We start from the raw sequence: 23,885 nt of genomic DNA, 5'->3' as shown, positions 1-23,885 counted from the left end.
ACAACAGAAAAAAGCCTTAGCTGCCTTGTGTCTTGGTGTAATTGGCAATGTTAGCATGCTAACATGCTAAAGTAAGAGTGTTAATATAGTAAACATTATACCTGCACACAGATGCAGAACACTCTCTCTTTGGTCTTTCAAAGTGTTTGTGTGTTTTATTCAGCAATGCAAAAGCAGCTACGTTGCCAGTATGCTGTAAACTTGGTAAGGCGGTGCTGGCGTTTCACTTGTCAATTCACCGTGTTGACGAAACTGGGAGTATCACGACTGAGAGTGGAAAACACCGTTTTTGTTTGCTCCGCTTTGACTGAGAGTTCATTGACACATCATAAGGCATGTTTGCTCATGGTAGATTACAGAGCCAGCTAACCTATGTGTGGCTCTCCGTTGACCTCGCAAAAGAGCTGAAGACTGAAACTGGAAAGTTCTGCAACTGTTCTGCACATTTTGCAATACGGTGAATTCAAAGGAAACAGAATTGTCTCACATAAATGAGGGCTGTATAGACACTGGCCGGGGGTGGTGTTTAACCTGTGTTTCACTGTGTTAGAGAGCTGATAGATTTGTATTTACCTAAAAACCTGGATGGAAACACATTATTATTAGATCCATATTTGTTTCATTGAATGATGCAGCTGCAAAATTCTGCTGAAATGATACATTGAAAAAGAAAGACAGAAGTGTTGTAACTGAGAGGTTTTTTCATTCAGAAGACCCCCACCCCCAACTCTGGGACCTGTTGATTTACAAGTGAAACACTCTGTATCTAAGCTGCAACTTTCCTCTGAAGTAAGTCCAGTACAAATCTTTTTCAGCTAAGCTAAATCCTGGATAAGGCTCGTGCACGGCCATGGCAGCTCTTTGGCGTGAGCAGGTATTGGAAATGTGTAAGACAGAGGGTAAACATAGCCGTGGTCAGTGTTTATTTAAGTGTGGAGCACCTCTCAGGAATGCTCACGACACGCAGCATCACCCTGCACGCGCTTATCATCCCATGAACTGGTTTCCTCTGACTGCAGAGAAGTAAAACATTGACAGTGTCAGGGCTCTGTCTCCTCAGTCGTGCTCTTGAGTGATTCAATTTGGAAGATTTGAAGCACTGAATTATCTGTCATATGTTTTCATTAATCGTAGGAGCTTTATAGAATTAAGCCTCTTTATGAAAAGCCCTGGCCGTGGCTGTGGAGGTGTTCTGGCTGCATATGATGGCTGGATCTCAGCCAGAGTGTAAATGCAGCCCTTAAAGTAGTTTGCATCATTGAGAAAGCATCTGCCCACGAAGAAGAAAAGTCATAAACCTCCAGGACAACAGAAGCGCCCTTCAAAACACCAAGAAAATCAACGTGTCATAGTAGTGTGTGATGACTGCTGCACAGAGATATCTGGAAGGAGATTGCAGAGCAGGTGTGTGTGAGGAGTCATCGTCAACGTCTGTAGAAATTCTGAAAAGGTGGCTCTTTTCCATATCAAAAGAAAAATTAAGTACAGGCTGTACACACACACACTGCTTTTGATAAATGTGCGCCTGCTATGTTTGTTTTTGTTGACAGTTAACAGGCTTGTTACCTCCTTACCTAATTGCCTGCTTGACATACTGCACATATATAAAAAAGATCTCATTACAGTGTGTATCATACAGAAAGCATAGAAACAGCAGGTGTAAACGCAGGGCTGCGAGCATGCTTATTATGCAGATAACATCTCATTCATGTTGCCTTTTAGACTGTTTACATTAGCTTTTCCTTCTTTGCACAACAATTGCAAGACGCTGTATTGTTTGTTGACTGAAAATCTCACAGCACGCTCAGAGATCCCATGAGGCAGCGCATCATGTATCATGCATGTTGCATTTTTTTATATTGAGATTATATTATAAATAGCAGCAACAGAAAGGCTTGTAACCTACAGTGCACAGAAGTCAGCTTTTTAAATAATGTAGGTAGGATTCCACGTGATGTTTTGCATTTAATGTAAAGCATTGGTCCAGGATGGGGAACCATTTTCCTATCAAGGGCAATTTCACTTTTTCTAACATCCTTCAGGGCCGTACTAAATTATTGATCACACGTATCACACTAACCTCTAACGTGATGGCTGGAACTGCTTCTCTTCGGCGAGGCGTCTGGTCTGACATGGCGGTGATGATGATGTGGATGATGCTACTAGCTGCTGGTTTTCCAAGCTTGGGTCAGTCAGTTTTGAGAAGGAACAGGATGCAAGAGTCACTTTTGAAAAGAATTGCTCACAGCAGTCGGTTGTCCCGAGCAGACAGTAAAACTTCAGTTTTGTGATGTCCTCATGATGTACGTGCACTTCATAGGACTCGAGCAGGGGGAGGCTGTTGTATGTAGCTGGCTTATTTGTAGCTCAGTGATTTCGTGTTGTAGGCACAACAGGTGGTTCCACATTACATGGTGTGACAGATATGTTCATTTTTTGTTTAATTTACATGACCTGAAACCTCTCATCAAATACCTTAAGGCGTTTTCACATTCCACTCCAGATGTCAGGTTTCTTGCAGAGTAGGAAAATGCACAGTGTTACCCCTGTCAAAAATGGCTCGTTTGGTATTAGGCATTTGTTCCTTTACAGGTTCTCCTTCTGAATGAGGTTTCAGCTTCTTAGCTAATAGCTATTAGCTCGCTCTGTCAGAATGTGGTCTTGTGAAAGCTGCTTGTTGGGCTCCCACACTCCACTGAAGAGCGTTAACCGTCTTAATATATTAGTTTGCTATATTTCTTCTGTATTTCTGAGTTCCTGTTTTTTCATGCAGCCCATTTTTGTCTAACTTTGCCACAGCAAATTCTACATATTGTACAAAGCAAAGCAGTGATTATGACTGTATTTACACTGAATATGACAGCTAATATGAGGTGACTGTATTCTGAAAAGCAGGATTTAGGGTTCAGCACTTCATGTAAGCACGGCATTTTTTCTTTGAAGCTAAGAGTTATGCATTTAAGAGCTTTGGACATTGAAACGCTGTGGAAAACTGAGGCAATTCAGTCACACATTGACTGTAATACCTGGTACAAGTTAAGCTGTTTGGAACAGGAGGTGAGGACTGCTGACCCTAATGTTCCTTGAGAACAGAAGCTAATGTGATGCTGGCATGAAAATCGAAAGGAAAGACATCAGCTTGAGTTGATTGTAGATAGAAATACCTCCTGACAGGGATGCGCATGCATTAGCTGACATGCGAGACGAAACAGACAGCTAAGTAAACAAGTGAATCAGTTTCCCTCATCCAGTAAGTCAACCCTTTCATTCATCGCAGGGAGCAATACGCATGTGGACAGCTTGCATTGCGCTGTCACCCCGTTATTAAACGTGAACAAGCAAATTTGCGAGTTGAGAGCAAAGAGCGCAGCGAGTGTTTTCCTGAGCTGCACAAAGCGTCACGTGATCACGTCAGTCATCCTATTATTAGCAAGTGAGTGAGAACATATGTGGCACATGCCAAGAGGAGTCCACAGGCACAAAGCTTGCTTCTTATGGCGAAGGCTCCTGGCAGCTCCAGTATGGCACGGGGCTGTATTTTCCTGGCATGGTTCAGGTTCACAGAACCCCTGAGCGCTAAACACAGATGCCAACACAGAGCTGTTCTTACTGAACATGTTCAGCCAATGGTGAAGCCGTATGCACAATCCAGGCGGTGGTATTTTTTAGAATGATACGGCCGATATGAACCCGTATATCATGGCCTGTTAGCACACAAAACGCCATCCCACTGGTGTTTGAAGTATTTTGGTAATAAGATCAACGGGCGCTAATGTTTGTATACTTTCCTCTCATGGTGTATGGCTCTCAGCCTTAAGCACATGACTTATGTGCCAGCTAGAGTGGTGCTGTGGGTGCCTCTGCTACCAATTAAGCCGATGAATGGTGCAGACACATAAAATTTTAATCAAATTTGTACTTTAGTGGGGTTACATCTATCTGCTCTCTGTCTTTTATGAGGAAAACATTAATCATCAAAATATCGACCTCTCTCTCGCTTTGATCAGATAACTTTTGAAAACCTTGCAAAAATACCTGTTAATGGTGAACCCTCATTTAATGACAGAGAGTAAGATGACCGTCTGTTGACCTCATGCGGCATGCCCCTTTTTGTTTGACACTTTTGTCTCTTAACCTCTGGTTGCTACTTCCAGCTGTAGTAAAAGAAGTCAGAGGTCTATGTCTGATCAGTTTCAGAACATTTCTGTTTTGTCCACATTAAAGTCGCTCATGAGGAGGTCATACGGCCTGGCACCACTTTATTCTCTGCAGATATCTGATTAAAAATGTGATCTTTGGTGCAGCTGCCTGCAGTGTTAACTAGCTTACAAGTAGTTCAACAAGCGTGCTTTATGTTGTAGTGTGTACAGTCCCCCTCGCTGCTTTCTTGCTGAGAGTGCGTCAGGGACAAAAGCCTCTGTGCAAACGACAACAAAGTCCATCTACCAGCAACTCCAAAGCTCTCTAATTAACATGTTATATCTTGTCTGTGTGTACTATTCGCCAGCAGTTTCCAAGAGTCTCTGCTGGTTGCCTGGCAACTAGTCCCAGCAGAGTCAAGTTAGCCGCTTCTGTCCTTGTGCTAAGCTAAGCTAGCTGGCTACTAGTGGTAGCATATTTGCTGTATGTGTTTTGTTGATGATGTAATTCTTAATGATGAGCTTGTTGCACAATGAGCTTATGTCACAGAAAACTGCTGCGCTGTGTAATAGTGTCACTAAAAATGAGCCTCACTGAGCACTTTCGACCACTCTCATCTAGTTTTCACCTGACTCATATTGTTATACACACACATTCACACACAACTCTTTCTGACCAGTCACCATATAATAACATGACGAGCTGTTCTCAGGGCTGTGCGGGAGAAATTACGGCGTTTGCACCCCTACTACCTCTGATAGCAGTCAATGAATGATGACAGAGCGCTGAGGAATAAAGTCTGTCATTTTCCACTCTGTATTGTAAATCTGGTCATATATTTGCTGTAATGCAGACACCAGGTGGTCAGAAGCAGCAGATGCCAGCGAGACAACACGGCACAGTTCCACTTCGATTATAGACAGGAAGTTAAAAGATAAAAGCTAGTCAAATATTTTGCATTTGTGACTACATGTTAATTAGTGATGTCACTAATTAGGGTGTGTTAAGGGCAGGTAGCGTCACGCAGTAAGCTGAGATTCTTCTTCTTCGATTCGGCTCTGTGTGATCCACGGATGATTTACTCGCTAATGCTGTGTCACTTTGCCCACTGAGAAAAAAAATATTATCTGCTGGAGACGATTCCTTAATGTTTCCATTGCTTTCGCCTGTGACTTTGTGTTGTTAAATGGAGATAACACACAATGATCCAAAAAGTGAGTAATTAGTGTAATGACTAGATCTATTAAGCCCTTCACTGTTTTAGGAGGTGCCATGCAGCATCAAGTGAGTCACCACGGCTCTGCGGTCGTCTGTTGTTTGTCCTATCTTGATCATAAACGTTCCTTTTTTAAACAATCTTTTATTTTTGCATTGCTTCAGCTTCGTTTTGCAGGTTGTGTAACCGCTTTTTCCACAGATAATAGAATTGATGCGGTAGGCTTAAATTTTTATTCCTCCTAAATAAGCTGAGTGGCTGTCAGTAACATCTAGATTTATTTAGTGGAGAAAAAAAAAAGTCTATCCGCCCCCTTTGAAGGGAACAGTTATTTTTGCACCCAGTGAACAGAAACTGGGACAGGAGAGGAAAAAAGGACTTTCACATCTAGCATTAAATGGGTCACCTTGAGTGGAGCACTTGTCTATGTGGTCCTATCAGGAGCCAGAGAGAGAGACGGAGGGATGTAGAGGGGGCACACGTTTCCTGTCTGAACGTTAAAGTCGTCACTGTCCCCTGATAGACGAAGGCTATTTCAAGTCTAATTCTGAGACACTGTCGAATGCGGCCTGTCAGGCCCAGCCCACCTGTTGATGCACTGGAGTCTTTTTCTGAGCTTCTCTCCGGTTACAGTTAACTTCATTATAATGCAAACAATGGATGTAAAGTACTGCATCATAATGCCGCATGCTGTCATTCAACGTACTTGTTTAGCATGCACTTTGCCTTATTTATCCATTCATTCATCCACTTTGGCTTTTCCTTTTACGTGAGTCGTTGTTCATCCCTGGCTGATTTGTGTCTGTTCCTGGCACTTGTCGAGGCTCATACCAGAAGGTGAATCAACTCTACAATTGAACAACATATGTTGCTGTAAATAACCCAACAGGACCGGTGCTGCAGATAGAGATTATGTTGTGTCAAAGCTTGCTTGCGTGCATGGATGCAGAAATGCATCGGTATTGGTGTTGTTGGTAACAGATGGTATGTTTGATGCAAGATTTAATTCAATTATATAAATAAATTAATAGAAATTTGAAATAAAGGGAACATTGCACAGTGATAAACATTCATATATCATCACAAAATACACTTAAAATATAAACCTTTACATAAATATGCATGTTATTACAAAACAAGGTCATTAGCATCAGTTTTGTTTGTTATTTTTCCTTTTTTAGTGAACGAGCTTACATTGCTCGCTCCTCTCAGAGTTAAAAGGCCATTCCATTGACTTGTGAGGTCATTTTGTTGTTATCCCTCTGAGCCTCACCTGAAGTCCTCAGAATAACCTGAGGTGTTGGTTCAGCAGCCTGCTGAGAGATGCTCAATGGGGCTAAAGAGAGAACAAGCTGATGCACATGTTTATGTATCAAGAAATCTACTTGCTTGCGAGTCTGCTTGTTTAAGGTGATTTCTCTGCTACAAACTGAACTTTCTGTTGGCTTTCCTCTCCAAGTCTGGTGGATACCAGGCTGTTATTAACAAATGTCACAGCCAAGTGCTTCGAAAATAATGACATAATATGGGATCTTGGCAATTTGATCATGTCACGCTCCGTGCAGAAGCAAGCCTTTGACACAAAATTGATGCCCTTAATGCCGGGTTCAGTATTGCAGTTTGGCAGCATGCGCTTCAAACTGGATGAAGAATATGACAGCGTGATGCACGAGGGCATGTGACACAGCCCAGGCTCGACTGCATCCTCCACTAACTGTGCCGTGGAAAACACATGAGATGACTTCTTTAAACAAGATTACCAACAATGAAAAACTTAGTAATTAGTGGGTGGTGTTTACACAGTTATAAAACTGATGTCTCAGTGTCTCCACTTTGAGGATTCACTCACGACTTAATCGACGTCACAGCGGATGTTTTGTGGTGGCGTTGCTGATTTGGGTGTAGCCAGAAGCGCAACATAAAGGAAAGTTTCCGCCCTTGTAGAGCAGCAGTAGGTTGCTTTGAATAACTTTATTTACACTTAACTTCTGTTCTCTTATTGTCTGCTGTATGTTTAATTCTTTTGTAAAGTGTATTGATTATGCTACGTGGTGACTGTACACTTTAAGTAAAACTGATGGATTGAAGTCCTTAATCTGTGCTGTTCAGGTCGTGGGAAAGGGACAGCATATCCACAGTAAATAACAATTTACCCAGCTTGGTTTCTCTCCCACACAATTGAGCCTCACAGTCCATCGCCACATGGGAATTCCTAAAGAGCTTAAAATAAAATGTTACACGGAAAGGTTGAGAGCAGCTGGTGTACTACACTGATCCCTCCAACGTGAAAATGCACACATAATAAACCGCGAAACTTATTGGACAAATGAGAGATCAATGTGAAAACAAGGTGGTGTTATTGGTTTTTTAATGTGTGTGTTCAGGACCTCTTATCATACAGACCGCGATGCTCTCTGAAGTTTTCAAACAGGTTGACTTGGGAAGCTGAAGTAGTTACGAGCTGAGTAGTTTGGGTGGTGTTTAGCGAGGGTGGCTATCTACTCGCTTGTTTTGCCCTTCACAACTCTTAGGAGCAAATCACTGGTGTTGGCTCTGGTGAAGTTCTGTGAAACAGTGCTGCACATTTGTCCGTCCGACAAATCACTGCTTTCTCCACCTTCTTAAGGTGCGTGTTTACTGGCATGCTGCTGGGTCCACTTCACAGAGTGTAGAGAAGATTTTGTAGTGTCTGTGATGTCTACGATCGGTCTCCAAAGGGATGTTTTGGCCTGGTTTTGGGTACACTGCTTTTTGCCAAAAAATGGGACTTGAATGGGACTGAAGAGAGACGAGCTAGTAGCTATCACCAAATAAAATAAACCTGTCAATCAAGTAAACAAGGCTTCATTTTAAATTTAGTTCATTTTGAATAAATCTTCACCATCAAGACGCATTAGGGATCAGCCATGATCAGCAAGCATTCATGTCTTGACTGTGTTTTCAGAGGGAAGTTTTACATTTAATGAGCAGTCAGGGCACTGAATTTTAAAGGACTAGCTCAACATTGTGGGAAGTGATTGACTTTGCTTTCTTGCTGAGAGTTACATGTAAAGACTGACACCACTCTCATATCTGTTCATTAGATATGAAGCTATGTCCAGCAGGTGGTTAGCTTAGCTTAACACAAAGACTGGAAACAGGTGGTATCAGCCCACCAGCACATCTAAAATCTCACTGATTAACATGCTTTATCTAGCTTGTGTTAATCTATACCGAAATGTGAAATGACAAGGTGCAGTTTTATGGGGGGTTACATGGAAGCACTACTTCTTGGGCAGGTGCAGTGACTTCCTGTAGTCTTGTCATCACTGTGAGGTGACATGCAGAGTTGGATGTACATTGAGCACGGTTAAAGCCTTCAATTTCCAACCCTGGTTAGTTAAAGTGCACTGTAGCCACTGATTTCCACTATCAGTGAAGAATATCTAGACACAGAACAGGTTGTTTGATTTCCACCCTGCAGCACACCAGCTCCCTTCTCTCAGGCTACCTTGCATGTGCACAGTACAGCGATGCTCATGAAGTTGACCCTGCTGTGAGTCATCCTGTATTTCTACTTGCTGGGAGGAGGGCTCGCTATTCACTGTGATCCATGTTGGAGTGGTGCGATGCTGCCTTTGGCTTTGTGAGGGGGGGGAAAGTGGAGCACAGCTCTGAGCCATAGGCAGAAATACCAGGCCTAACTAGGACATATCAAGAAACGGGGCTAGTGGTGGGGCGTCTCTCAGAGAACTTCATAGAGACATGATGAGAAGTGTCTCAGGGCAACAGTGACTCAGTGGTGATTAGTTCTGAATTTCATGGTTGCTCCATGTATTGTTCATTATTTTGTGGCACTCGTGTCTGTAAACAAGTGACAAAGATGGTTTTTGCTGGAATTGTTCTGAGCTATACACTTTTCAAGGTGCACCAGTCCTACAGGCACTACAATTCAGCAGTGAATCATTCAGCTTGAATAGTGGTACCCAATTTTTTTATGCGTATGACTCCTTAAAATGAAGTAAAATTTACTTGCACACGTTCTCATATGGTGCATATCACCATCAGACTAGGACTGCAGTGATTATTTCCATCATCAGTTCATTAATTTCTCTCTTAATCTGTCAATAAAATATCAGAAAACAGTGTAAAATGATCCCAGACTCCAAAGTGACTCTTTGAAAGTGACTTTTTGAAAGTTCATCTTGTATCCAACCGACAGTCCAAACCCCAGAGATATTCAGTTTATGTTTAATGTCATCAAATCTTTGGCACTTTTGCTTGAAAGATGAGTTGAACAATTGGGATTAATTTCCTGTCAATCAGCTTCTCAGTTAATTGACTAATTGTTACAACTCTACATCAAACTGGTTAATTTGAAAAAGCCTGAAAAGTGTGAGAAAAATGTGAAAAATAACAATTTTGCAAACCAGGTTTTTGGTTTTTCGCACAGCTGACCGTAAAACTGTGTCGTCCACGTTCTGTCGCTTGTTGCAGCGGTTTTCATCTCTGACCGCAGCGACAAACAGCAGCGATTTCTCACTAGTTGCTCTTTGTTTTTACTGCAGGAGACCAATGAAATTGTGGCCATTAAGAAATTCAAGGACAGTGAAGGTAACAGGACAACAAGTCCCATCAGTGTTTTTTATAGGCAACCTGTTGAGCATCTTTATTTCTGTTGGGATGCGTCCTATCTTCATAACAGCTTGTCAGCCCGATGTGATCCTGACTCCTCCTCTGTCTCACCTCCATGCAGAAAATGAGGAGGTTAAAGAAACGACTCTACGGGAGCTTAAGATGCTCCGCACCCTCAAGCAGGAGAACATCGTTGAGCTGAAAGAGGCCTTCCGCAGGAGAGGAAAGCTCTATCTTGTCTTTGAGTATGTGGAGAAGGTAAGTTTCCTCTGCACGTGTTGCTCCTGCACTGATTTTGTAACGTTTCTGTCGCCCAGTGTGGTGGTCATCCTGATTTTTCGGGGGTCTTTGTCTCTCTTTTAGAACATGCTTGAGCTGCTTGAGGAGTTACCCAACGGTGTGCCGACTGACAAAGCGCGCAGCTACATCTACCAGTTAATCAGAGCAATTCACTGGTGCCACAAACACGACATAGTTCACCGCGGTAAAGTCTCCCTTTTCTTAATTTATTCTTATTTCAAAGGACGCATCATAAAAACACTGAGAGGGATGTGAGCATAGATGTAGAAATGCAGGTATCTCATTGGTCTCTCCTGAATATCGCCACTACGTGTCTGCGCATCCACCATATTAGAGCAGTCAAGATCCGCTGGTAAACAAATACAGTGTTTATTGATAGACTTCACAACAAAATCCTTTGTATCTTGTTTAATTCTGAGCTGATCTCCAGAAAATTAGGTTTGTTATAAACGTGAGAAATTGAACATGATACAGATTAGTTGTTGAAATTCGGCCTAACCGGCTCTATGAAAAAACATTAACCTTCTGAATAGCCACAGCTTCCACTCAGACATGCAGGCTCCAATCTCTGAATAAGCAACATCAGGTATAAATTAATTAGAATTTCAGCTTTTGTGAATTTCCAACAATTTCTATTATATTGTTATGAAGCCGCCTGGATGTGACAGTGTTAGTGAGGCACAGAGGAGACGCTCTGAACATATCTGAGCTGGAAGAGGCTCATGCAGGTCCACAGAGTCGCATTTACAACTGCACCATCGCTGGGCGCCATCTGTGCTTCGAGTTAGAGAAGCTGTACATTTTCAGTATACAATAGCACAAATATGTGTGTCTATACAGACAATTACTGTCATGAAACAGTGGCTTAATGGGTTTTCTGACATGCTGTAAGCAACCACGAGATGTGGGTAGCAGAGCAGGAAACCAGATGGCCCATGTGACCTTTTGGCACAAACGCAGCAGAGCAGGCATCCAAATGGCCTGTGGTACACCAGGCACACATATGACAGTGTCGTCCTGGGATGTGATGTATAAGTTATGGTATGTCTTTACAATCTGTGAATTTTCACTGCTACAGTTTGATTTCTTGGAGTCTTTGTTTGCTTTTTTTTTTTTTTACAAAAACAATGTAACCTGAGAAGAATCTAATCTTTTGAGTGAGAGAGATGAAGAAGTGATGGCAGGGATGATGGTAGTGATGATGTAACAACGAAGCCCCTCGCCAGCTCACGTGTGTTCTTCTTCCTCAGACATAAAGCCAGAAAACCTTCTCATCAGCTCCGATGACGTCCTCAAGTTATGTGACTTTGGTGAGCACTTCTATCAAATACTCACACTGTAGGAGCTGTAAGGAAGGTGGCCAAGCAGTCAAAGCTGTGATGTAAAAGGAGTATTTTCAACAGAGGCTATATTTGGCTGAAACCAGTGCTTCAGAGGGGCAGCAGGCAGGCTTCATCCGGTTATCTAAAGCTTTGTGTGCAGCCCTCTCTCCTGGTTCCCAGCCTGCTGCTGTGCATTCTTCTCTCATCTCAATTAGTGAAACATGTTGAAAAACAAGGGGCTAATCATGCTTTGATTCAATCTGGTAGCGCCGCAGCAAAACGGGGGAAACGGAAAAGATGGTAGCCAGCGTCATGTGGGCAATCTGGAGTGAGAGACTGAAGACCTGCTGTTTGCTCTGTGTCAGCCAAAAGCATTGAGAGAATAGACAGAGGCCAAACAGGCTCCGCTCCACAGCTTTACATGTGAGACTGTGTCGTCCTGCACATTTATTCTCACTGTGTGTTGTTTTGATTTTGATGTCGGTGCAAGCAAGTTTGAGAAATGAAAGTCCAAATGAAATGCTCAAATAATTGCATCAGTGTAGATTTGGATGAGAACATTAATATCACTCCTATGTCAGCACATTAAGCATGAAGCTAGAGCCAGGACATGGTTAGCTTAGCTTAGCATGAAGTATGAATATGAGGAAACAGCTCGCCTGGCTGGCTTCCTCCAAAGTTAAAAAATCTGCCTATCAGCACCTCTAATCCTTAAAAAATTAAGTAAAGATATAACATATTTATTAATGAGCTGTAGAGGTGCTGGTAGCCTTTTTTTAACCTTTAAACAGAGCCAGACGAGCTGTTTCATCATGTTTCTAGTCTTTATGCTAAGCTAAGCTAACCCTCAGATGGCTCCAGCTCCTACTTTTAATCATACATGCACATAAGAGTGTTTCTGATATTCTCATTTAATTCAAGGCAGAAGGAAACAAGTGTGTTTCCCAAAATGTCAAGCTACTAATTGACAACTACGAGATTATGAGACAATTTTCTTGTTTTTGACGTTTTTATCGAAGCAAAATAGTCTTCATGCTAAGCTAAGCTAACAGCTTCCTGGCAGTGGCTGTATACTTAAGGTACAGTATTGAGAGTGTTAGTAATCTTCTCACCCAACGTGAGTCAATTAAAAAAGTGAACAAGCGAGTTTTCTGAAACAAAGAACTTCCTCTATCGAACCATTAGATGATGTCAGTTTTCTGTATTTGTAAGTTTGCACTCATGTTTCAGGATTATGACAATGAATTCAGATATTTACCCATAATATAATAGTTTAATAGTTATCTTTATGACCGGGTATGTGCTAAACAACATCCAGCATTAATGTGACCACATTTACCAGTACAGTGTGTAACATGGGGACTCATCGTCTCCCCCAGCTCAACTACTTCATAACTTACACCTCTGGATCATAATGAGCATCCAGAGAGGATGGCTAAAATAAATTTTGAAGTGTCTCAGCATGTGGAGCACATCAAAAAGCTCCTCATTATACTCTATTGCTTCCTGTGTCTTCTCTTGCCAGGCTTTGCACGTAATCTCTCTGAGGGGACTGATGCCAATTACACCGAGTATGTGGCCACTAGATGGTACCGCTCTCCAGAGCTCCTGCTCGGGTACGTCCGTTACGTCTGAACCTCGTCCAGGAGCTCAGTCACTACACTGACATCTACTTTCAAAGCTATTTTTACGCCCGGCCGTAACCATCGATCCCTTAAATCTCTGGTCCAGGGCTCCTTACGGGAAGGCGGTGGACATGTGGTCAGTGGGCTGCATCTTAGGAGAGCTGAGCGACGGGCAGCCCTTGTTCCCAGGAGAGAGCGAGATTGACCAGCTCTTCACCATCCAGAAAGTGTTGGGACCCCTGCCACCTGAACAGATGAAGCTCTTCTACAACAACCCCCGCTTCCACGGGCTGCGGGTAACGCTCTTTACCCCAATCCCCCCTGCGCATCCCACCGCTGACCCGTCCCCTCCACGTCTTTTCTCCCATCGCTCTCGCCGTGATCTTCTCCTTCCTTTGCTGTCTCTCTCTGCCTCCTCCTCTTCTTCCCTTATTTATTTTCTCTCCCTGCTATGTCTCTGCTCTCTCTGCTTGTTTTTTTCTTCCTGTTTTTTCTCTCCTGGCTGAGTTTGCTGTGCCGTGACTGATTGGATCACAATGACTCATCGTGTATCATGTATCCTGTATGCTCTGTGAAGGAAGGCTGTGATAAGTCTTCTGTGGCAGGCTGGTGGTACAGCAGACCCGGGTCGGCCTTCCCTTCCCCTGTCTGCCCACGTCCAGGATATAATTATTAGTTTGCAAACTGCCCCTCTGTGAACACCTGACAATGAAGAACCCTGCTTGATAATGCTGCGTTTTTTTTTTTTTAAATTTTGCACTCTTGTGTGTAAAAATTGGTTAATGAGTGTAGGAAAATACGGTGGAATGAAATTCTCAGCCCAGAAATGCATTTTTCCAGAGTGAAATGCTCCATCCAGCGAGGCAGGCACATAGGGATGATTCTTGAATAAACATCTAGTGCCTGCTGTCGTTAGCACTCGCTCAAAGAAAGAAAAAATCTTCATTCTCCATAGCATTTCTATGGCTGTCGTCATTTAAATGAACAGAGAGACACGCTGCCAGCAGACCATGCACGTTAAAGCCCCTCCCTCACAGTAAACGTTATAAGATATATGCTAAATTTATATTTAGTAATAGCAGAGCAGAACAAAGAGAGGCGAATGGTGTCTGAAGGGACCACACGGACCGTTTTTAGTCAAATACAAATGCATCAGACCAGCAAGAAACCACACGACACTTGTGAGTGAGCACAGGATGTTTGATTGTTATTTTATCACGTTGGCCACCTACGGCGTGCTTTCTGCAGCACTTGGAAATGTGCGATGTAAAAAGAACAGCTTCTGGACAGCAGAGCAGCAGATTCACAATAGTCTGAGGAACATTTCTGTCAGAGCGAAAGGTTGACATGGGAAGAGTGAGTGTGGAAGAAAGCGCATGCGACAGTGCTCTCGTGAGTCACTGAACGGTGTTTTCAAAAGGTGATTTCAGGAGAAGCAGCCTCTGCAGGGTAACAGAAGAAGAAAGTGAAATATGAAAAGACAAAGTGGTCGCAGCCTTGACGTGGCGTGTGGGCATTTCTAAGAGGTTTTATGAGAGCAGCGTCACACTCACGAGCTATTCAGTGCTAACTTACATTAGATCACTTGTAGATAACTTCATTCATTCACTCAAAGACATGCCTATTTATAATGACTATTTGGAGCATCTTGGCCTCCTCAACTGGTCACTCAACGCACATTTAAAAACACCAAACAGGAGGTGACCTTCAAACTGAAGTATGCTTTGAACTCTCCTCCTGTTATTTTCTGATGAATCAGAAGTGTGGACTCTAGAAAAATTAGCAGCCACTTTATGGAAGCTAACGGGGATCCAAGTAAATATCAGGAGTCGGACTTTTTAGTGACTTTGTTGATCCTGTCCTCAGAATACAACATCATACAGCACGGCGTTGGACAGGCCGGTACAGTCTTCCTCCTGGCCTTGAAGGAAAATAACCTGGACTGTGTCTTCTTAAGCTCAGCGTTAACATTTTTCTGACCTGTTCACTTTCATATCAACATGAACCTCCAAATATTTGTATGAAGAAACAATTTTAACCTGCTGATTTGCGATGAGAATAATTGTTCCCTTCCCTTCTGAAGGTCGATAACTATCCTCTGTGTCTTACTGTTATTAACGTTTATGTGATTACAGTGAAAACTTGTGAACGGCACATTCCTCTGTACTCTACACACAAAGCACAAGTGGCTGCTATTGCTGGTCTTACTACAAAGTAGTGATTATTCTATCATTTATCACTTGGACATTTGTTGTGGCTTCATTTTTGGCTGTACTATTATCCACTGTTTCTTGTTTTAGTTCCCTGCTGTGAACCACCCCCAGACCTTGGAGCGAAGATACCTGGGAATCATCGGCGGAGCCCTGCTGGACCTCCTAAAGGTAGGAATCAAAGGTCTAACAAAGCTGCTACGCTGCAGAGATGTTTTTATCTCTGCCTTTTATTGGGTTGCCGTTTATTCCTGCTTACACACCGTGACAAAAAAGATATACTGCCACCATAAAACCTCCGGTATTCATAAACTTGACATCTGATAATTGCATCATTATCACCGTGTTTACGTCGTGACTGCATGATGCCTCTTCACGGCTTCAGCATCTCTCAGCTCATATCCTGGTTCCAGCACTGCTGTTATTGCTGTGTCTGCACTGTAAACAGGAGCTCCATGTCAAGAATGTGGGCTGAGCTTGTGCACTTGCGCTTTTCCCAGTAGATAATGACTCACTGCTAACATAATGTCATCTCAGGACTGACTTCAGCAAGGACAGGCATCTCTCTCATCATTAATCAGACATTCTTGAGTTGAGTTTGGAAGTTGGTTTGATAAAATATGTTTGCTAATTTCTAATGCAATGCTGCCTCGCTTTCAGAGAGTAATTGTCTGTCTTGTTAGTTCTATTGTTGTCCCGGCAAAGTGAGAAGCTGCCACTGTAAATTTTCGTTATATAACTTCAGAGATCACAAACTATCTTCAGTTCACAGGTTTTATTTTGAGTCTATGGAGACAGGTTATAAATCATATTTATTTGAACAAGCAAAAAGCAAATGTCACAAATCATTTTTCACATCATTGTTTGGCTTATTTGGTGACTGTAAGACACAATTAAATGTAGCAGCAGCCTGACTTTTATGATAATGGGGATGACTCATAATAGCATGACTGTTTCAGTGTGCTTGCGAGGTCTGAATGTTCGGGGTGTCTCGAGCGCTCACGGGCTCCCTCTGTGTGTTCAGAACCTGCTACTGCTGAACCCGACAGAACGCTTTCTCACAGAGCAGAGCCTGAACCACCACGCCTTCCAGACCCTGCGGCTGGTGGAGCGTCCCGGCCCGCCCACTCCGACACCTGTACGCTCCTCCAAGAGAAAACCTCACCATGGAGACAACACCACCCCCAGCAGGTCAGCAGCGAGCACTAAGGCTAGTTAAAGCTCACCCCTGTTGCTCCAATTCAAAGTCAGTGTGGTTTTATTTTCGTATGCAAATGTGACCGGTGGTTTTCAGTCAACAGCCCCCTGAGGACCATTATCTGCATTATCTGGCGCAGTCGCTGTGTCGTGACATTTCTGCAGAATGTGCTGCCCTTTGTTGAAGGATTCAGACATTTTCTCTTTTTTCTGTCATAAAACGACCTGCAAATAACACACCTTTATTCACAAAAAACAACAAACAAACACACAAAAAGACTCAATCCCACATAAAACATAGAGAAGCAAATAAAAGAAAACCTAAAAGAAACAAGGTGTTATGCATGATAGCACCTGAAGCATGGCGCAGGATAAAAACAACTGAAAGCTGAAATATCTTGTTTCCATTGCAGTCCTGGCTTTCCCCCAAATTGTAGTAAGAAACAAAGACTTTTGTGCTGCTGCTGCTGCTGCTGCTGCTACAATACCACTGATTACAGCAGAGACAGTATTACTCATTACACAAGTTGTAGATTTTTACTAAAATACTAAATCTGTACATTGACCGATTTCTACTGTTTCTGTTTGATTAAATAAAAGGTTTTTACTCCTGTTTTGAAATACTGCAGTAGATTATTGACAATCTCACATCGTGTGGCACATTTTAGCTTCCAGACATTACAATAACTTATATGCAAAATAGCCTTTTCTACACATTTTGGCTATATTTTGACTCTAGGATTTCACCTGCACTGATCTCTAGTGTGCTCAAAACCTGTAAATAGCCTATGTGTCTGTCCACTTAGACATGTCCTGCTGCTACAAACTGAGCCCTGTTAGTAATGTTGAACCATCATAGTAATTTAAAATATCCTCTACTTACATTTGTTCTTTAACTGTAATTAAGAATATAATGTATTATTGTATTCTGTTCTATCTATTACTGGGACTCTGCTGCTAAGAAAGACCATGATAATACAAAATACATCCGTAGTTCTTGAGTAGCTCATGGCCACGCATTCTTACAACTAAGATAGTGGAAGCAAAGTTTTGTATTTTAAAATGTAGTGAGACTGTAGTGTCCACTGGCCTTGTGCTTATTTTTTGCTTAAACTACTTATACTTGAAGACTGTAACGAAACTGAATCGTCAGCATACAGAAAGAGCTCATGATCAGCTGCAGATGTAGCATCATTTACATGCGTTAGAAAGGAAGAGTAGGAATCGTACAGTTCATCCCTGACCAGTGTAACACAAGAGCCTCCAGTCCACTGTGTACATTTGAATGTTTGATGTTGTCCTTTCTGTCTGCTCGTGATCAGGAGCCATGGGGGAAAGAGCTCAGGAAGCCACCGCTCCAGCAGCAGAGAGTGCTCTAGCTTGCCCCGGCACGAAGACCTCCATCCCAGCAACGATGGCTTTCTCAACGGCAACATGCCCGCAGCAATCAACCTCAGCCCCACTCTGCACCCCAAGAACTACCAGCCGCAGATCTACAACCACTCCACCTCGTGCAACATGGACCTGGCCAGCAGCAACCTGCCTCATCTGCTTAGCCCCGGCGAAGCCAAGAGCAAGGGCGACTTCGAGATGAACCTGGGGTCCAAGGTGTCCGACGGCCCCGGAGCCAAGTACCTCAAATCCAACTTCCGCTCGCAGCAGAACCGCCATTCTTTTGTGGAGGGGAAGACCAACACGCTTCAGTCAGGGGAGAAACACAGTCGGCACAGCTACATGGAGTCCCACGGCTCCACGCCCTCCTCCAAGTTCGCCTACCTAAACTTGTCCAAGAGCTATGGCACACTCAGCGATGCCAAGTCAGTGGGGAACTTAAATGATGTGCATCTTTACGCCGACGAGCCCACATCTCGCTATTTTCCCTCCAGCTGCCTCGACCTCACGGCCCCGAGCAGCCCAGCAGCCCGCCGGGTGGACAGACTGGGACCCGGTGCTGCTGGCAGAGGAAGCATGCGCTCTGACAGAGAGAGCAACACCCTGGACTCGTCCTACAGGCGCTCCTCCACCCGCCACAAGGCCTCAGAGGAGGCCAAGTCGCCAGACGCCCTGGACCCAGGGGAAGGCGGCGTAGAGAGGAGCCACGCTCACTCTCTGTCCGCGCCACACGACCCCCTGTCTTACGGTCAGGGATACACCAGCCCCTTCTCCTCCCAGCAGCGCCCGCATCGCCACTCCATGTACGTACGGAGGGACCACCAGAGGACACACGGGGCGGACGAGGGGCTGGTGGTGGGGCAGGGTGCGCCCACCAGGGCCAGCAGCCTCCAGCTCCTGTCACCGCAGCTGCAGCACCGCACGCTGCCTCGCCACTCTGGGGGCTCCTCCAGAGAGGAAGACATGAGCAGGGTCAGTCATCAGCCCACATCAAACCTCTCCGAGCCGAAGGAAAGCCTAAGCCTACATGATCTAATCATATCAAATGCCTACACCAGCTCCTGTTGGATAACTCTGCCTCAGTCTCAGTTGCTACAATAATGCGGTCAAATTTATTCTGGCGGCGTCTGAAAATATCATGATCTGTGTTTAGGTGTTCAGCCAGATCTTGTCAGTCAGTGTCTCAGGTTTGTAGGTGTGGTGGGGGGTAACGTAGCCGCAGCTTCGTCCTATGAACATTGCAGTTGTTTAAGAGTGTGGCTTTCTTGTTAGGATATACAGTAAATCGTGTTCCTGTATATTTATATATACTGTATACACACATATAGTATATATAGCGTGTGTGTGTGTTTATCCGTACGTGTGTGCTGCAGCGCTGAGCTCACGTCATGCTTCATCATGTCTCCATTAACAGAGTGAACAGGCACCCACTGAGGTCACCCACAGCAGACCCCCAATAAGGGACTCCACAAGGGACAACACCGCATCTTTTCACACACAGCGGCAAAAAAGCGAGGTCCGACATTCTGCCTGCACCCACCATTCCCCACCCACACCCGCACTCTCTGTAGACTGGATGTGGGTGGATACTGCTGTCATGAACTGCTCTCTCTCTCTCTCTCTCTCTCCCTCTCCCTCTCTCTCTCTCTGTCTCTCTCTCTCTCTGTCTCTGTGCATCAGATGCCACTTCATTTTCTCTGTGTGCTTTGCTTCCCTTTAATGTGACTACTTATGATAGCACAGCTTGTCATCGGAGCACATTTCAGTTTAATTCTGGGACGCATTTATAGCTCCTACAGATGTTTTATTGTAATGACCACTTGTAAATCTATACGCCTCCTCGTTTTTCTGTTCTGTCAGGTAAATAAAAATATCAGCTCAGGTAGAGAGGCATGCAAAGCAGCCCGCCTTTAGTTTTGTGTGACGAGGTCTTCTGTTGTGACTCAGGTTGGCTTATATCATGATCAGCAAACAGAAGATGGGGGCTCGTCCAAAGAGAACCGTAACATCTACAGTGAATCCATGCCTCGGAGGGTGGGCAGCTTCTACAGAGGTTGGTTTAGTCACACTCATACCTCTGGCTTTCTTTCTTTCACTGCACTGTGCAGACCAAGATGTCAGTGCAGTTTTAAGCACCACACACTTGAGTTTACTGTAGTTGACAGAATCATTTCTTTCACATCATATATGTTCATTGATCAGGTCTTAAGCTGACTCTGAGTAGAATTTAATGTGATTACAGCACCTTTCAAATACTGTATATTGTTTTTTGAGCTTGTAACCAGCATTGACCTTTAAAAAAAATGGCTCATAAATGCCAAACATCTAACGAATCTATTGATTTTCAGTTATTAAACAAGACTCAGAGTCTGCAGCCATGCTAGTGGCTCTGTGTATAGTTAAGCACAATGATGCTTGAGCTAAATGCTAACATCTGTTTGCTAACAAGTTCACAATGACAATATTAACAAGCTGATGTTTAGCAGGCTTCGTTCACCAGTTTAGTTTAGCATGTTAGCATGCTAACATTTATGTACAGCTGAGGCTGATGGGAATGTCTTTAGTTGTGCAGGTATTTGGTCAAAGTATGAAAAGCGAATGGAGCACTGAGGGTATTACAGTTTGAGGAGGGTCATATGAATGTCTGTGTCAAGTGTCAATTCATTCAGTAGCAGTGGAGATATTTCAGTCTGGAGTGGTGGACTGACCGACCGACTTCACCACCTCTAGAGCTACACCGCTAGTCTGGCTTAAAAGTGACATTTGTTTTTTAACACAAACAGATTGTCCTTTATGATACTGTCACAGGGTTTCGCGGTTTAATGAACAGAGTTGATGCTCTGTTGTGTTGTTGATCTATAATTTCAGCTCTTAGATCTAAATTTGCTCTGCTGCTGTCTTCTTTTACTAATGTGAAGGAAAATGTTACATCTTATTTTATTTAAAATATATGATTGCTTTGAAATAGTTCTATATTTTTTGTCTGTGCATCAAAAGGTGAGTGAAGGTATTTGCTGTGTCTGTTGAACAGTCCCGTCTCCCCGGCCAGACAACTCCTTCCATGACAGCAGGGGTCAGAGCCGAGGATCTGGTCTGTCCGGGGACGGCTCAGGTTTGACGAACCACTCCAAACGTCAGCCGGCGTTTGATCCCTGGTAATTATCTCTTCTAACCATGACAGAACACGTTTTAAGTTGTTTAGCAAAGGACGTCGTCTCTAACTTAGGTTACCTTGACAACATTATAAATTTGTTTAGCGCACTTTGCTCTGTGAAACTATTTTCAGCTGGATTAAATCTCACACTGGTCACAGAACACGGTGGCTTTAGCAGAAACGACCAGGTCTCACTGGGAGTTTAAAAATATTGTCATGTCATGCTGGGCGCTCTGTGTTTCATGTCCAGGACTGGCCCTGATACTGTCGTGTTGAACCCGTCTGAGCCGTCCAAAGAAAAGGAGAAGCAGGGTTTCTTCAGAGCAATAAAGAAGAAAAAGAAAAAATCTCAAATGGTAACTTGCATGTTAAGTGCTTAAGGATGAAGCCACATCTGGATGCACTGTTTCATGCATTATATGTCGTTTGATGTCTGCCTACATACTGTATCTCCTCCTCTGCTTTTCAAATGTGTAATGCTTTGGTCTTATTAGCACCTTTAACAGAAATGTAAGATCATTTCTTCTTGTTGTCACGTGCATCATGTTTCCCTGTGCCACCAGTCATGTGCCTCTATATTCCAGATGCAAGTCCCCGACGGAAGGCCTCCTGTCATCAAGAAATGTCTTTTCCCTCTGTTTAGCCCAAAGAATAGCTTAAAGCATAGTTCCTCTGTGAGAGTCCTCCCTGTAGTGTCCTCCTCCATGGTACATGCTGTTTTACACTACCTCCAAACTCCATGCCGCCCATCTGACACTGCATGCATTAACAACGACAATCAAGACAACGTCATTCATTATGAGCTCGTTTTCAGTGGGTTTCTTTGATCATCAGATGAAATTCAGTCATATAATAATCAGTTAACATAAACGTCCATATGGGTCTAAGTGTCAGAACAACTCTCAACCAGAGCTGAAAATGATGCCAGTCAGTGCCTGATTTGAAAGCTCAGATTATTGATATTTTATCACTAAAGGTTCAGTGTGTAGGATTCAGCTGGCAGAGATGGAACGGAATGTAATACCTCTAAGATAAGATAAGATAAAACGTTATTGATCCCACGCTGGGGAAATGAAGTCGTTACAGCCAGCAAAGTATTAAAAAGCAAAAACAGTGGCAGAGACTAATGTTTTCATTAGTGTATCAGGTTTTATTCTTCCATGTCTCTACAGTAGCCCAGAGCGGACAAACAAAACACTGAGGGGTCTTCAGATGGTTGCAATCTGGAACATCGCCACCAGGTGTCACTGAATCCCACACGCTGGTCCTTTAAATTGATAAAAATCCACCTTAATCTTACAATTTTCAATGTAATGAAACACCGGGCCGTTCACGAGTCATTTTCCAGCTGAATGAGCCGATCAGTGCTCGGTCCATTTGATTTCAGGCACAACCCTAACAGCATGTCTCTGGTTCGGAGCTGAGGATGAACGAGAGCGCTCAGGGTTCAGTTAAGCACATGAGATTTTACCATCTTCACCCATGTAGAGCTCAGATCAGTCGCTACATGTGAAAACAGTATTTTAACACGTTAAACTGACTGCTGCATCAGTGGCAGCATGGCACAGGTGTTTGAAACTATCTTCCCCTCACATTTCTATTTATATGCGACAGTCTGTTCAGATGCTGAGAGGGGGTTACAGCTGATGACAGAGCACAAATAAACACAATCTGGCCGGGAGGAATCAGGCAGTAAGTGGAAAATAGTGTCTGCTGCATAAAGAGTAGAAGATTTGCAAACACTAAGGCTTTAGATGTGTCATGGATCGCACAATGCTGATTCCAAAAAGGCTGGGACGCTGTCTAAAACATAAATGAAAGCAGAATGTGAAAACTTGCTAATCCCATTTGACATATGCTAAATTAAAACCGAGCAAAGACAGTATATTTAATGTTTTTCCTCAGCTGCTTCATTGGTTTTCCTAACTATCTGCTTATTCTGGATTTGACGCTCGTGTCAAACAAGTTGGGACAGGAACAAAATAGACTGGGAAAGATGTGTAACGCTCCAAAAACACCTGTTTGGATCATTCCACAGGTAAACGGGTTGATTGGTAACAGGTGATAGCGTCATGATTGGGTATGAAAGGGGCATCCTTGTTTTACTTCTGACTTTTTTGGAATCAGGATTGTTCAGATGTCTAAAATCACCCGATCAGTCCTAGATGAGACGAGTGTCTCTCCTCTTCCTCAGGTCAGTGAATGCTTTGGGTTTCTGGCACCAGATGCATGTCATGATTTTTAATTTTTATTAATTCACTGTACAGTGGCCCTCTCACCTACACCTCCAACTTATGTCTCTGGTAAATGAACACATGTGAAGGATAAAATGAGACGCGCTCATATGTTTTCTGTATGAAACCTTGCGGTGGTGGGTTTCACCTTAAATAGCACATTTGGTGTGTGTCATGTTGTCCTTTACATCGTGTCATAAAGTTCATGTCGTAAAGTTTGAAATTGTTGGTTTTGGACAAGTCAAGTGATATTGATACCCGATGTGTGAAAGGTTCCTAATGAAGGGGTGGACACAGTCATCCAGAAGTCCTCCAGGTCCTCCAGTCACCAGAGCAGCCGTCACAGGACCCGTGACAAGAGCAGAGATCGGGACCAAGACCGAGACCGGGACAAAGACTGGCCTCCTGAGAAGCTGTCTGATTCACACTCTCCTGTGAGTCTCAAAGACAACGTTTAACTGTTTTCTTGCTGCTTGTGGTT

At 43.5% G+C, this 23,885-nt stretch overlaps 1 protein-coding gene across 7 annotated transcripts in view; it reads left to right on the top strand.

Annotated features, from left to right (window-relative positions):
• The window catches only part of LOC139330704 (cyclin-dependent kinase-like 5), a 36,858-nt gene that overhangs the window by 9,425 nt on the left and 3,548 nt on the right, over positions 1-23,885 (top strand). For 3 of the 7 annotated variants that reach the window (XM_070961759.1, XM_070961760.1, XM_070961761.1), the window contains exons 4-18: positions 9,904-9,949; positions 10,092-10,228; positions 10,334-10,454; positions 11,521-11,580; positions 13,118-13,208; positions 13,324-13,513; positions 15,518-15,598; positions 16,452-16,618; positions 17,947-18,988; positions 19,431-19,532; positions 19,964-20,069; positions 21,048-21,171; positions 21,421-21,526; positions 21,755-21,877; positions 23,677-23,838. In XM_070961759.1, the coding sequence (XP_070817860.1) occupies positions 9,904-9,949; positions 10,092-10,228; positions 10,334-10,454; positions 11,521-11,580; positions 13,118-13,208; positions 13,324-13,513; positions 15,518-15,598; positions 16,452-16,618; positions 17,947-18,988; positions 19,431-19,532; positions 19,964-20,069; positions 21,048-21,171; positions 21,421-21,526; positions 21,755-21,877; positions 23,677-23,838 (2,658 nt within the window). Of the gene's footprint in view, positions 1-9,903; positions 9,950-10,091; positions 10,229-10,333; positions 10,455-11,520; positions 11,581-13,117; positions 13,209-13,323; positions 13,514-15,517; positions 15,599-16,451; positions 16,619-17,946; positions 18,989-19,430; positions 19,533-19,963; positions 20,070-21,047; positions 21,172-21,420; positions 21,527-21,754; positions 22,159-23,676; positions 23,839-23,885 lie in introns of those variants that run through there. The other 4 variants (XM_070961762.1, XM_070961763.1, XM_070961764.1 and 1 more) reach the window with 3 other exon arrangements.

The sequence above is a fragment of the Chaetodon trifascialis genome, chromosome 4 (genome assembly GCF_039877785.1).
Source record: "Chaetodon trifascialis isolate fChaTrf1 chromosome 4, fChaTrf1.hap1, whole genome shotgun sequence".
Taxonomy (NCBI): Eukaryota; Metazoa; Chordata; class Actinopteri; order Chaetodontiformes; family Chaetodontidae; genus Chaetodon; species Chaetodon trifascialis.
This window is presented reverse-complemented; position numbering and strand designations above follow the sequence as displayed.